The sequence below is a fragment of the Podarcis melisellensis genome (assembly GCF_964234715.1).
Source record: "Podarcis melisellensis genome assembly, chromosome: 3".
In the NCBI taxonomy this organism is placed as follows: domain Eukaryota; kingdom Metazoa; phylum Chordata; class Lepidosauria; order Squamata; family Lacertidae; genus Podarcis; species Podarcis melisellensis.
In genome coordinates this window covers 414,725-429,489 of record NC_138530.1, presented here as the reverse complement: position 1 = coordinate 429,489, position 14,765 = coordinate 414,725, and the positions used below count along the sequence as shown (strand labels likewise).

Sequence of the window (14,765 nt, the reverse complement as noted above, 5' to 3'; positions counted from 1 at the left end):
TTTTTAATGAAAAAAAGAAGCGATAACATTGCAAAGGATGCATCCCTCCATTAAAAGCAATGCAGGAAGAGTGCTGTGCCACGAGGTTTCCATTCGAGCGTGGCTGGGGGGCCGTGGAGACCCCCAGCTGTATGTCTTGGGGGGGGGGCTCCTTTTGTGATTAGAATTTAAAAGTCTCAGATGTATAATAAATGTTCATAAACGTACCAACCAAGCACGTAGATCGATCAGCACAGGAAGCCCGTCCTGAAACCATTTTTAATTCCCAAAGGGACCAAATGTTTTCCCTGAGGGGAGGGAGGGAGGGAGGGGGCGAGGGAGCCGCCCCATTGTCTCCGGAATTGGGAAATCACCATCTGAAAGGGGGAGAGACTACCAGGAAGGGCAATCAGATAAGGCAGAGAAGCTGGCAGGCAGGAAAAACAAAAAGCAAGACCCCTCCTCTGTGATGCATGGATGGGGGGGGTCTCGGGCTCCAGGGGGGCAATTTCCAGAGGCTATATAAGGGCTTGTGCCCCATTGTTCCTCCTGGTGTGGCGAGCGGGACCCCCTGGCAGGAGGTTCATATCGGAGACCAGGCTCGGCTTTGCAATTCTCCAGATTCCCTGCTCGGCCTCTGCTACTTTCTCCGGGTCTAGGGACCCCCCTTGGGACCCGATCCGGGCTGACAGCCCCTTCCCCTCCGCGGATCGAGGCCTCCCTTCCTCCCGCCCCCTGGCGGGTCATTTCCTCCCGGCCTCGCCGGCTCCGCCTCTTCTCGGCGCGCCGCTCCGTCCTCGCCCTCCGGCCCCGATCCGGCCCTCCTCCCTCCGGCTCGGCGCGCTCCCGCTCCCCGCTCGCCGCCGCCGCCTCCTCCTGCTCCTCCCGGTCCAGGCGGCGGGCGCGCCCACGTGCCGGGCGCCGCGATGGGCAGCCTGGTGCTGGAAGATGGCACGCTGGTGCGCGGGCGCCCCTTCGGAGCAGCCAAGGTCGCCGCCGCCGGGGAAGTGGGTGAGTCTTTGGGGGGGGGTCCGGGTGGGGGGAGGGGGCACAAAGGCGGGACCCCCCTCCCCTCCCCTCCCCTCCCTGTCCTCCTCCGGGCCCGCGCCTGCCCCGCCCCCGGACCGAGCCTGCTCCCTCCACGTGGGCGAGGGGCTGCCCCTTCTGCTCCTGCTCGGGGGGGGGCGATCGGGGGTCCCCCCATAGATCCGGGGCCCGCCAGCCCCGAAGCGCGCCCAGGGCGGGAGGGAGGCCGCAGCTGCAGGAGAGCGCCTCTGAGCGCGTCCAGAGTGCCTGCCGGGGGGGTCGCGGGGGGGTCTCGCCTTGTGCCGGGGGCCAGGGCTGCAATGGGGCTCCAAGGCAAAGCCGGGCCCACCCCTTGGCATCTGGATCGGGCCCTTTCTCTGCTCCCCCGCCGCCCCGCCGAGGGGGCTGGGGGGTCTCCTCTCACGCCCCCCTTCAGGCTTCAGAGACTTTGCTTTGTGTTGCAGAAATAATCCTGGATAAAGGGGGGGGCAAGCCCTCTCAGGGCCCCACAGAGACCTCTGGCTAATGCCAGTTTCTCGGGCCCCAGCCCATAATAATCGTAAAATGACAGGGCGTGAAAACAAAATAAGACCCCCCCCCCAAAGAGTGAGACTAATGTGCAGCTCTAAGCTGAGAGCGGGCTCTGAGCTGGGCTAGATGACCCCTGAGGTCCCCACCAGCTCTGCAATTCTGCGATTCTACGATCTGGACTTGAGGCGCCAAAAACAAGTCGTGAAACTTCCTAAATGCCAACCAATGGATCAGTGTCAGCGTGTGACGCCCCCTTTGAGGTCCAGGCCAGGCAGCCCCCCTCTTCCGCTGCCCTCTCAATTAGCCAGGGGGGGTCCCAGAAGTGGGCACTGGGGCCGCTGTGGTCCCCCCTTCCTGCCCCCCTTCCCTCCTGCAGCACCTGATACCTGAGCGGCTTCTGGCGCACTTCTAATTATCGTCACCTGAGAAGGGATGTGGTGGCCTCGGGATTGGCAGGACTGAGATCAGCGCGGCCCCAGAGAACGCGGGAAGGGGGGCAGGAAGGTCTAGGTCCAGGGTTGCTGCCTCTCTGCTTCCTCTGAAACCCCCTGGGGGGGGTCAGGCAATAATAATAATAGTAATAATAATAATTTATTATTTGTACCCTGCCCATCTGGCTGGGTTTCCCCATTGATGGCGCAGCGGCTTCTGTCACGATTCCCCCCAATGACCCTCCAGCCCCCTGAAGTGGCTTTGGCCAGGTGCCTGGGGGTGTGGCCAGCAACCCCCCACAGATTGGGGCAGGAGGACTGACCCTTTGGCCAGGGCCTTGCGGTGCTGACCAGGCCTCCTCTGCCTTCCCTCTCTGCAGTTTTCCAGACCGGCATGGTGGGCTACCTCGAAGCGCTGACGGACCCCTCCTACAAATCGCAGATCTTGGTGCTGACATACCCCCTGGTCGGGAATTATGGGGTCCCGCCGGACGAGGAGGGTCCGTATGGGCTCAGCCGGGTGAGTAGGCGGCAGAGATTCCTGGTTCTGCTGCACGTGGCTTGTCATCTAGAGCGATGAGCGGCTTCTCGGCAGAGGCCGGTATAAATGACACAGCCGCATTTCGCGTCCGGACCTGGGAATAAGCTGGTCATGGAGGGTTCTTGTCGCTGTCAGAAAGGCCAAGCATTAGTCCTTTGGAATCCGGCCTGTGCTTGTATTTAGAGAAGTCGTAAATTAAATTTGTTTTAAAAAACCTTGATCGGATCAACGGGGTTCATGCAGGGAGCTAAGAAACAATCTTGCAGGACTGAAATGGTAATTCCCTGCTTCTGCAAATATAATGATTTGGATCCCAGGTGGGGGAGGACGGATCCTCATCTGTAATGTCCTTCACGCAACATGTGGCCCAGAGTGCCTTCCATCAGCTTCGGCTGGTGGCCCAGTTCTTAAGCCCCTATCCTGACAGAGAGAGCCTAACTACTGTTGTCTATGCTCTGGTATCCTCAAGGTTAGATTACTGCAATGCGTTACACGTTGGGCTGCCTCTCAAGACGGTTCGGAAACTGCAGCTGGTGCAGAATTCAGCGGCCAGGTTGCTCATCGGAGCAAGGCGGATTGAACATATTGCACCAATCCTGGTCCGACTGCACTGGCTGCCAATTAGTTTCCAGACCCAATTCTAAGTGCTGGTTTTGATCTATAAAGCCTTAAATGGCTCAGGACCACTATATTTCGAGGACAGCCTCTCCCCATATGAACCTGGATCCTGAGATCATCCTCTGAGGCCCTCCTTCGTGTGCCCCCTCTGCGAGAGGCCTGGAGGGTGGCAACATGAGAGCGGGGCCTTCTCTGCAGTGGCTCCCTGTCTGTGGAATGCTCTCCCCTGGGAAGTCCGCCTGGTGCCTTCATTATACACCTTTAGGTGCCAGGCAAAAATGTTCCTTTTTAACCTTTGATTGATGTGATTGGCATCCTCTGCCCTTTTAAAATGTGGCTCTTTTCTCTGGGGGTGCTATTGGGTTGTTTGTGTTTCGTTTATGTATTTTGTGGTTTTATTCTGTGATCCACCACGAAACCCCCAGGTATAGGGCATGTATATAAATTCTAATAATAATAATATAGTTATGGTAAACTGTGGAGGCAAAGGTGGCCGCCGAGGCATTGAAAGAGGATGAGACAAATTCATGGTGGGCCCTCTGTGGCTGCTGACCAAGATGGCGCTGGTCCCTCTCCACAGCTGGAGGCAGCCAGGCTTCCAAAAACTACGGGAGAGTTGCTCTTGTGCTAAGATCCTGCCTGCTGGTTTCGCACTAAGGACCCCTGTGTGGCCCCTGGGGAAACAGGCTGCTGGACTAGACGGGCCCACCTGGACGGACCCAGCAGGCGCTTCTGATATTCCTTAAGACTGTGGTGGTGGGATGCTGGCCCTGATTCCCTCTCCCCTTCCTCCTCCTCCTCCTCCTAGTGGTTTGAGTCCAGCTCCATCCACGTCGCGGCCCTCATTGTCGGCGAGTGTTCCCGAAACCCCAGCCACTGGAGCGCCACCACCTCGCTTGACCGCTGGCTGCAGGAAAAGGGGATTCCTGGCCTGGAAGGTAAGCCCAGGGCCCCGCAGGAGGGGCTGGGGAGGGGCCAGAGGGCTGAGCCTGTTGGTGCCCTCCCTCTGCTGCACCCCCAGACACATCATACCTACACATCACAGAAAAGGCGGTCTGCAATGGAAATCTGAGTGCGTTGTTGATCTCCTGTCTGGCAGGTAACCTGTTAATGGTCACTTGATTGGATACCCTGGGGAGCCTGGCCAGTCTCTTGTAATGACAAATACTCAGTTCCTGGGCCAGGTCACAGGCTCACACCCTATTCATACACAGGCAGACATACCCTTAAGGCAGGATTTGTGAAGGAAAAGACAATGGGGAGGCTTTTCCATTTTCCTCCTACCTTGCAGAGAAAATATCCGAGGTCGATTTGGGAGGGACAAATGGTTTCAGGACTTTTTCTGTGGGGTTTCAGACATGTGGTTTACATATTTATGTACGTATTTGCTTGGTACATTTATGAACGTTTATCTCATTTATCTTATCTTATAAGACCTTAATTTTTTTATTTCACCACCAAGAGTCCTGTGGGGGAAAACACATAGGTGGAAAATGCAGAAATGGTGGGGGGATTATAGACGCCCCCCAGGAATCCTTGTGACAAATACTCAGGCGTTTCCCCCACATTTGGGATTCTGGGAGGGAGCAGCCTGTGAGCAGACGGGGGGCCTCTCATTCCAAATCCTACAGGGGGATAAAAGAGCTTGTTCTCCAAAGCACCCTCTCCATTGTGGATTCCTCCTTCCCCCCCCCCCAGCGACAGACCCCCCTTGGCCCCCTTCCCTGCCGCCCCCACTTTTCCTGCTGCTGTTGATGGAAAAGACCATCTCTCTGCACGATGCAAAATGTCAGCTGAGATTGGGTTTAGTGAACCCAGGAGGAGCCGGGGGGAACAAAACAAACATGGCGTCCTCATGGGGAGGGAGAGGCCCTTTGGAAAGGGGGGGCACTGAAAAGGGACATATGAGCCCCCTTCATGTATCTGAAAGGCGTCCCAAGCTTGTTTTCTGATGCTCCAGTCGGGGGGGGGGGCACAAAGCAACAGATGGAAATGGCAAGAAAGAAGATTCTGGCTAAACGCTAGGAATAATTTTCTGCACCTAAGAGCTGTTGGACAGCGTCCCAGACGCCTTGCCAGGTGGCAGACTCTCCTTTGCTAGAGCTTTTAAGCAGAGGTCAGGTGACCATATGATCCACCAAGAGCGCTTTAGTTGTGCTTTCCGCTGGACTAGATGACCCCTGGGGTCCCTTCTATAATTCCGCCACATGGCAGGGAGAATTTGCCCCCACAGAAGTGCGATGAGCTGTTCTCTGCCCCTCGGTGGGGGTGCCCTGGTTCTGCCGCTGAGCCTGGCAGGGGCTGCGAGGGACGCACCGGCGGATGAGCCTGTCCTGGCGCTCACTGGCCCCTTGTGCTTGCAGGAGTGGACACTCGCGCGCTGACCAAGAGGATCCGGGAAAAGGGCAGCTTGCTGGGCAGGCTGGTGCCCGATGGTGTCCCCAACACCCACCTGCCCTTTGAGGACCCTAACAAGAGGCACCTTGTGAAGGAGGTCTCCCTCCAGGTAGGTGGGGCAAGAGGGGAGCTTGGGCGGTTGGACCTGGAGGTGGCTTGGCTGCCCACGAGGGGGTCTGCCTTTGTGCATGGCAGAGTTTTCTTCTGGGCCTGCATGTGGCCCCTGGCATTGGGGTCTTAGCATCAGAGCAGGCTGTGCTCCAGTCTCCACGGCTGGAGGTTTCGTGGGCTGCTTGGACGTAGAAAAATGGTGGGAGGAAGCAGCTGGGGACCCCCATGGGAAGAAGGCTCAGAGCCCCGAGAGTGGTCAGAGGGAGAAGCCTGGGAAGAGGAGGTGTCAGTAGCAGAAGGGGTAACAGGACTTGGGAGCGGGGAGAGTCTGTGCCAGAGAGCAGTCCAGAATCGGAGGCAGAAGCTGATGCAGGAGAGGAGAGAGACCAAGAGGCAGAGATGCCCCCCCCCGTCCTGTGACAAACTCCCTTCCAGAACCAGAAGAGGCATGAAGAGGGAGGGGGCAGAGACAGGCACACCAACGAAGTCTCAGATTGCTTGGGAAGAACCTGGGAGAGGAGGAGACTTAAGCAAATATCAGCCTCATGGGGGCAAGATGAACCAGGAAGAGTTGCTGTGCTCGCTAGGCCTGGCCTCCTGAGCAGACCTTGTTTCCTTGAATAAAGAGCTAACTTCATTGACGCCGTGCGATTTCTTGCTGCCTTGCTCCTGGCAGCAACGCTTCTGAATGCCATTTCCTGGAACCCACAGGAGGAGAGAGGGCTCTTGTGCCTGAATCCTGCTTGTGGGTTTCGCAAAAGAGGCACTGGGAGGACAGGGTGCTGGGTTCGATTTCACTGCCTGATCCAGCAGGCTCTCCTTACGTTCTTAAGCAGAGGGTGGCCAGGAGCACAGAGCCATCGTGGGCCAGCATCCCAGGGGTTGGGGGTGTTTGCTGGGCCAGCCTGGCCCCTGAGTGCCCCCTGCCCACCCTGAGAGGCTCCCTTTCTGGACATCAGCGTCACTCTTCCTCTCTGCCTCCCCCCGACTAACTAGGCTCCCCGCCTCTTCAACCCCGGGGGATCCGTCAGGATCACGGCCGTTGACTGTGGCCTCAAGTACAACCAGATTCGGTGCCTCTGCAGCCGTGGCGCAGCCGTGAGAGTGGTGCCCTGGGACCACCCCCTGGACAGCGCAGGTGAGCGGGGCGGCCGGGGCCCGGTGGAGGCTGCTGGCAGAGCCTTCCTGGGCGCTGGACGGACACAGGGAGGGGAGGCCTTGGGTCTGGGGGCTGCCGAGGGTCTCTCCTCGCTTGGTGAAGGGTCCCAGCTTGCCCCATTTCTGGATTCTCCTCCCAGAGTTCGACGGTCTGTTTGTCAGCAACGGCCCTGGAGACCCCCAGCTCTGCCAAGTGACGGTTGCCAACCTGCGCCGCGTCCTGGAGCTGCCAACCCCGAAACCCGTTTTTGGGATCTGCCTGGGCCACCAGCTGCTGGCGTTGGCTATTGGGGCCAAGACCTACAAGATGAAGTAGGTGTCTGTGGGGGGAGAGTCAGGGCAGTCACGCAAAAGCCCTCCCTTTTTTTGCAGCTGATGGTTAACCTGTGGAACTCCCTCCCCCAGGAGGCAGGAGTGGCCTGTCAGGAGTTCAGCCTACACTTGAGTAGGACCCTGGCAGAGACACATGCCCGACTGGCTTGTTCCCTCCCTACTGGTCAATCGTTCGGGAGTTTCAAAAGCTTTCTTCAGCCCAAACATCACAGCGACCGATGCCAAGCGACACCAGCACACTTAGGGATCCGCAGAGTTTGTGCATCATGCGTAACAGATGTAAATCTACTTTATTTACATATAAACACACATGGAGCACTGCAACATGGCTCCCTCTCTCTCTAGCATCAGACAGCAAAGAGAGAGAACAAAGGACAATAGTCCCACGTCATGGAACACAGGAACACAAACATCCTGTCTCCGTCACTTCCTGCTCGGTGGAGTCAAAACGTACACCGTCATGTGGAAGACAACAATCCCATGACTGCAATCATGGAGCAGGAATTCTAACACGGCCACCAACCTGGATGGCTTTCAAAGAGGATTGGAAGTTTTTAACGCCCAATGTTTCACTGTGTTTATTATATTGTGTCGGAAGCTGCCGAGAGTGACTGGGGCAGCCCATTTTGATGGGCAGGGGGGAAGTAGTATATTATTATTAGCAGCAGGAGTTGACGCATTCATGGATGGCTCCTAGCCAAGTTGGCTCTGCTTTCCCTCCGCAGTTGGTGCTTCCCAATCCCCGTTTCTGGTGCCCGGATCCCGCTTGCTGGTTTCCCATAATGGGCATCTGGTTGGCCCCTGTGAGAACAGGAGGCTGGACTAGATGGGCCACGGGCCGGATCCAGCTGCAGGGCCCTTAAGGACAGCAGAGGCCACCTCTGGCCATTCCTGTCTCTCCATGGCAAGTTCGCGCTGGGCACAGAGGTCCTTTGGCTCCTCCCTCTGGCCAGGCCTGACTGCCCCCTCTCCCCACTGGGCAGGTACGGAAACCGCGGGCACAACCAGCCGTGTCTCCACGAGGGCTCTCAGCGCTGCTTCATCACCTCCCAGAACCACGGCTTTGCGGTCGACTCGGCTAGCCTGCCGGCCGGCTGGTCCCCCCTCTTCATCAACGCCAACGACCTCTCCAACGAGGGCCTCGTCCATGACTCCAAGCCTTTCTTCAGGTGAGAGACGGTGGGGGGTATGCATGGGGGGGCTGGGGGGGCTTGCCTAGCACCTGCCCCCTTTGGAGTGGGGAGTACGGTGCATGGCAGAGCGCATAATGGGAGTTGGGCCAGATGACTTTGGGGTTCCCCTCCAACTCTCTGTGCACTGGCAGGGTCTCCCCACACCCCTGGGGCTCCTGACCCCCCAAAGCCTTTTCTCTCCCCCCCCCTTCAGTGTGCAGTTTCACCCGGAGCACAATGCTGGACCGACAGACCTTGAGTGTCTCTTCGACATCTTCCTGGAGACGGTGCGAGGCCAGGCGGAGGGAGCGCAGAGCCCGGAGACAGGTGCCTCTTGGGGGGGGCAGGTCTGGCCCCTAGGGACTCCTATTTGGGGACTTCCCTGGCTTTTTTCTGGCCCATGTTGGACCAGTCTGGATAGTTAGCCTTGGTGAAAACTTGACGTTTTCATCCCCAAAAAAGTTTTTGATTGGAGTTTCTGCTGAAATGAGGCTGCATTTTAACATTGTATTTTAATATTGTTTTTTAAGTCGTATTTCATTCAATTGTTTTTATACCTGGTGTTAGCTGCCCTGAGCCCGGTCTTGGCTGGGGAGGGCAGGGTATAAATAAAATTTATTATGATTATTATTAGGGATGCGGGTGGCATTGTGGGTTAAACCGCAGAGCCTAGGACTTGCCGATCAGAAGGTCGGCGGTTCGAATCCCCGCGACGGGGTGAGCTCCCGTTGCTCAGTCCCAGCTCCTGCCAACCTAGCAGTTCAAAAGCACGTCAAAGTGCAAGTAGATCAATAGGTACCGCTTCAGCGGGAAGGTAAACGGCGTTTCCGTGCGCTGCTCTGGTTCGCCAGAAGTGGCTTAGTCATGCTGGCCACATGACCTGGAAGCTGTATGCCAGCTCCCTCACCCAGTAAAGCGAGATGAGCGCCATAACCCCAGAGTCGGTCATGACTGGACCTAACGGTCAGGGGTTATTTTACCTTTATCTTTATAATTATTATTATTTTCCACCTTGCGTGCTGGTGGGGCCTGCCCCAGTCTCTGCCCTGTCCAGGTTGAGGCATCACAGGCACCTCGTGTGGAGCTGGACCACTGTCTTAACTGAGATGCCCCCTTTTTCTTTTCTTTTTCTCTCTCTCTCTCCCCCCCCCCCTCAGTTCGTGAGCTCCTGCAACAGCGCCTCTGCTTTGCCAAAGCGCCCCCCGCCAGCAGCACTGCCCGACCCCACAAGGTGCTCATCCTGGGCTCAGGGGGGCTCTCTATAGGGCAGGCGGGTGAATTTGACTACTCTGGCTCCCAGGTGAGTTGAGGGAGGGAGGGGAGGGCGATCGATTTGATTTGATTGAACGTATTTCCATGCCACTTTCCCCCCATTGAGACGCATCCCAAAGCAGCGTACAAAACAATATGTAGCAATAATGTAATTTTATTTTACCCTGTTTACATTATTTGCAGGCTACCCTTCACTCCGCAGAGTGAGGAGCAAAGTAATGAAAATAGTAAGAGAAAAGCAGTGTACAAAAATCGGAAAATCATGTAAACAATATCAATAAACAATTGTATCGCAAACAAACAAAATTACAACATGAATTTATATTTGTAATTTAATGAGCTGGGAGCTAAGTAATGAAAACACAGAAAAGCAATGTTCAGAAATTACAGAAACATGTCAACAGCACCAATAAAGAACTAAAATTTATCATAAACAAGCAAATCTACAACAGAACAAATATTTCGCAATTTAGCCGTGTGCAGTTAAGATTTCAGATCATCACAGGGGCAACAAAAATCATATAATTAGCAAATCAGCAATTGCAATCTATAGAGCACTCTTGGGAAACCTGCAACTAAAAAAAGAAGCTAGACAGCACAGTGACCACAAAAGTCATGCTTATGCTTAACAAATCAATGTGGCATTTATAATCTCTAAAACAATAAACAAGATAGCAACCAGAAAATATGCTAAACCCTAGTAAATCAACACACACTATCCCCCCCCGCATGACTCATACTCCTTCACTCTGTTTACTAAAATACACAACCACAGACACAAGCCGTACAGAAGGCCCCCGATCTCACAGAAATATCTGCAGCAGATCTAGACTTTAAAGTTCCTAGGTGGGGGGAGAGGCCTTGGGGCTTTGGGGGGTGCTGGGAGCATGTGGGGCCTGTCACCGTGTGGGTGTGGCTGAGATTCCCCCCCCCCCCCAGCATCTTCTGGAGGTGCTAATCTCTCCCTATCAGCCAAGGCCACACAAAGCCTTGCAAACTGCTTTCCCACACTGGGACGGCCGCCCTGCGCAAGTGCGCTGCTTCAGATTGTGAACGTTGTGGTTGCAAATTCGAGGTCGTTCCCTTGACTGGCGTCCTTGTTGGCAAGGCGGTTGTGGGTGGGGAGGGGCCGGACCACACACACACACACATGACTGACCCAGTGCCCTCTTCCTTCCCTCCCTCCCTGCCAGGCCATCAAGGCCCTGAAGGAGGAGAACATTCAGACGGTGCTGATCAACCCCAACATTGCCACTGTGCAGACCTCGAAAGGCCTGGCGGACAAAGTCTACTTCCTGCCCATCACCCCCGACTACGTGGCTCAGGTGAGCTGAGCTCCCCCCTCCCGCCGTGGAATTGTAGACTTCAGAGGGGCACGCAAAGGGCATCTAGCCCAACCAGCTGCAACTGGTATACGGAGTCATCTGGGGGCAGCAAGTAGTGGCTGCTGCTATTGCTCTGCTCCTAGAATTTGTTCCATCCTCTTCTAAATCTGCCCAGATTGGTGGCCCTCACTGCCTCTTGTGGCAGCGAGTTCCGCAGTCTAACTCTGCGCTGCATGAAGAAGGGCTTTATTCTCTCTGTCCTGAACCTTCTGGTTTATATACATATATTTTTATTAATTTTTTAACATATCATTTTCCACAATTATTAAACATACTTTTATATCTTATACATTTTTTTTTACTTCCATCAATGACATCTAAAAGTTTTCCAATCTTTTCACTTAATTTCTTACTTTCACTACATAAATATTATATCTCTTCTTTCTCTTCTTTGCAGTATTTCATATATTCCTCCTTACAAAACTTCTTGTAGTCCTACTAGCGTAATTTGTTGATTACAGTTGCTCTTCAAATAATTTGTATATTTCTACCAATCTTCTGTGAATCTCTGGTTTTGAATCCTTCCTGTCATTTTATCCCATTCTGCGTAGTCCATTAATTTCGTCTGCCATTCTTCTTTTGTCGGTATCTGTCCTGAACCTTCTGATCTTCTTTGGGTGCCCCAGAGTCATACGTTTACGAGAGAGGGAGGGAAAAAAGTCTTTCATGTAGCAGGGACTTCAGCGGTGCCTGGGTGGCCCCCAGAGCTTTGGAGAGATGTGTTGTGTTAGGAGACTGCACCCGTGTGGCAACTTCCTCTACTCCTCCCTTTTCAGCCCCCTCCTGGTTCTGCAGGAGAGGGTGAGGAAGGACCTGATCCTTCACTTGCCTGGCCCGCCTCTTCCCCCAGTTCTGAGTCTTCTCCTGCCCCCTTTCCGCTGGAGTCCCGCCAGTTCCCAACTCCTCCTTCCCCTGCCCCCAGGTCATCAAGAACGAGCGCCCCGATGGGATCCTGCTGACCTTTGGGGGGCAGACAGCCCTGAACTGCGGCGTGGAGCTGACCAAGGCGGGGGTCCTGGAGCGCTACCATGTCCGCGTCCTGGGCACTCCAGTGACCTCCATCGAGATGACGGAGGACCGCAAGGTCTTCGTGGAGAAGATGGAGGAAATTGGGGAGCACGTGGCGCCCAGCGAGGCCGCCTGCTCCCTCGAACAGGTGAGGGGGCTCGCGCAGGGTGACCACCTTCAGGCACAAGGCTGGACTTTCCTTTGCGGGGGGGGGGGGAGTCCCCAAGACAGTGCAGGGGGGCTTGTTCCTGTGGGAAGAAGGTCTGGAAGAGCCCTACTGGCTTCTCTTTGTCAAGGGGGGGTGCTTCTGAAAATCAGGGGGTGGGGAGGCTGCTATATCTGAGCGACTACAAAGGGGCAGAGGGGTCCACCCCCCCAAACACACACTACCCCCAGCTAATAATAATAATTTATTATTTGTACCCCACCCATCTGGCTGGGTTTCCCCAGCCACTCTGGGCAGCTTCCAACAAAGTTTAAAAATACATAAAAATGCCACACATTAAAAACTTCCCTGAACAGGGCTGTCTTCTAAATGTCAGGTAGTTGTTTATCTCTTTGACATCTGAAGGGACGGCGTTCCACAGGGCAGGTGCCACCACCGAGAAGGCCCTCTGCCTGGTTCCCTGTAGCTTTGCTTCTCGCAATGAGGGAACCGCCAGAAGGCCCTCGGTGCTGGACCTCAGGGTCCGGGCAGAACGATGGGGGTGGAGACGCTCCTTCAGGTCTACTGGGCCCAATGTAGGTCTTTCAAGATCAGTGTTATATGGGCTCGGCGGCCGCTCCCAGTCCCCAGTCTAGCTGCCGCTTTCTGGATTAGTTGTAGTTTCCGGGTCACTTTCAAAGGTAGCCCCACGTAGAGCACATTGCAGTAGTCCAAAGTAGTCCATTGCAGTAGTACAAAGATTAATACCCATCATTAAAATGCACAATAAAATTATTCAGTCACCTTATTTTTCGCTCTATAAGGCACATCTGACCATAAGACGCCCCTAGTTTTTAGAGGAGGAAAACGGGGTGGGGGTGGGGTCACCTTCAAAGGTAGCCCCACACAGAGCGCATTGCAGTAGTCCAAGCAGGAAGATAACCAGAGCATGCACCACTCTGGCCAGACAGTCTGTGGTCAGGGAGGGTCTCATCCTGCATCCCAGATGGAGCTGGTACACAGCTGCCCTGGACACAGAATTGACCTGCGCCTCCATGGACAGCTGTGAGTCCAAAATGACTCCCAGGCTGCGCACCTGGTCCTTCAGGGCTACAGGTACCCCATTCAGGACCAGGGAATCCTCCACACCCGCCTGCCTCCTGTCCACCCCCAAAAACAGTACTTCTGTCTTGTCAGGATTCAACCTCAATCCATTCGCAGTACGAATGGACTCTGAGAACTTGTGTCTGTAAGGCCTGGGGGACGTATTCCTTCCACTGCACAACGTGATTTTACCTATTAAAATGCTGGGTCTGGGGGCACTGCCGGGAGCCCACAGCGGCTTCCTGGGCACTGCCTGGAGGTGCCCTTCGCTGGGCACCCTTGGGGCCCTCCTGGAGGAGGCCGGGCCCCTCACTGCTCCCTCCCTCCCTCCCCCCCCAGGCGCAGGCGGCGGCTGAGAGGCTGGGCTATCCGGTGCTTGTGCGCTCTGCCTACGCGCTGGGCGGCCTGGGCTCCGGCTTTGCCAACGGGCGAGAGGAGCTGACGGCGCTGGTGAGCCAGGCCTTTGCCCACACCTCCCAAGTGCTGGTGGACAAGTCCCTCAAGGGCTGGAAGGAGATCGAGTACGAGGTGGTGCGGGACGCCTACGACAACTGCGTCACGGTGAGCGGGGGGGGGTGTCTTCGTTGGGTACAAGGAGGCAGGGCTGGCATTCGCAGGACCCGGTTGGTCCTCACCTGTTGGATCTCTGTCTGGAAGCGGCCAGTCCGGGTAAGTCTCTAATGGTTCCTGGAAGTGAAAGGAAATCACAGCTAAAGGTTGTGGACTCTCTCCTTGGAGGTTTTTAAGCAGAGGTTGGGTGACCGTCTGGCACTGAGATTCCTGCATTGCAGGGGGTCGGACTGGATGACCCTCAGGGGTCCCTCCGACACTACGATTCTACAATTCTATGATCTCTACTTTCTTTGAGGGAGAGTTCCCCTCCTCCTCCTCCTTTGAGAAAATTTCATTAGCATTTATAAAGAGAAATAATAATAATAATATATTATTTTTACCCCACCCATCTGGCTGGGCTTCCCCAGCCACTCTGGGCGGCTTCCAACAAAATATTAAAATACAGTAAAATACAGATACAAATATTATCATTTCTCGTTTTTGCCCAGACTAAAACATTTACAGCGGAACCCTGGTTCCCGTTCCACTTAGTTGATGAACAAATTGGCTCCCGAACACCGAAAACCCGGAATTAAGTGTTCTGGTTTTTTAACATTTTTCGGAAGCTGAACGTCCAGTGCATCTGTCAGCAATTGTTTCCGGGACGCCTGTGCCAATTGGAAGCTGTGCCTTGGTTTTCGAACGTTTTGGAAGTCAAATGAACTCCCAGCACGGATTGCGTTTGAGAACCAAAGTACCACTCTGTCTAGGTCCAATTGGAAAGAAAGAAGAAAGAGAAAAAAGAAATAGATAAAAAGAGATGGAAGGATTAAAAGAGCGAGAAATAAAGCTAAGAAACAAAGAATTCTTCATCTGCCAGCTATATATAGACCTTATTTGATGTCACCCACTGCCGGAACAGCTTGTGTGGTGGGAGGGGCGTATTTGTGCCCCAGAAGGGCCCCCCTCTTCCTACCTGCCTCACCTGCTCTCCCCCCGATC

The 14,765-nt window shown here is 54.9% G+C and overlaps 1 protein-coding gene across 2 annotated transcripts in view; it reads left to right on the top strand.

Moving 5' to 3' along the window:
* Nucleotides 1-856: 856 nt before the first annotated feature.
* Nucleotides 857-14,765, top strand: part of CAD (carbamoyl-phosphate synthetase 2, aspartate transcarbamylase, and dihydroorotase) — a 40,889-nt gene continuing 26,980 nt past the window's right edge. For both annotated transcript variants that reach the window (XM_081903587.1, XM_081903586.1), the window contains exons 1-12: nt 857-990; nt 2,348-2,487; nt 3,935-4,064; nt 5,490-5,632; nt 6,631-6,772; nt 6,933-7,104; nt 8,109-8,294; nt 8,512-8,624; nt 9,455-9,597; nt 10,763-10,894; nt 11,877-12,110; nt 13,551-13,772. In XM_081903587.1, coding sequence (XP_081759713.1) covers nt 906-990; nt 2,348-2,487; nt 3,935-4,064; nt 5,490-5,632; nt 6,631-6,772; nt 6,933-7,104; nt 8,109-8,294; nt 8,512-8,624; nt 9,455-9,597; nt 10,763-10,894; nt 11,877-12,110; nt 13,551-13,772 — 1,842 coding nt within the window. In that variant the 5' untranslated portion in view covers nt 857-905. The remainder of the gene's footprint in view (nt 991-2,347; nt 2,488-3,934; nt 4,065-5,489; nt 5,633-6,630; nt 6,773-6,932; nt 7,105-8,108; nt 8,295-8,511; nt 8,625-9,454; nt 9,598-10,762; nt 10,895-11,876; nt 12,111-13,550; nt 13,773-14,765) is intronic.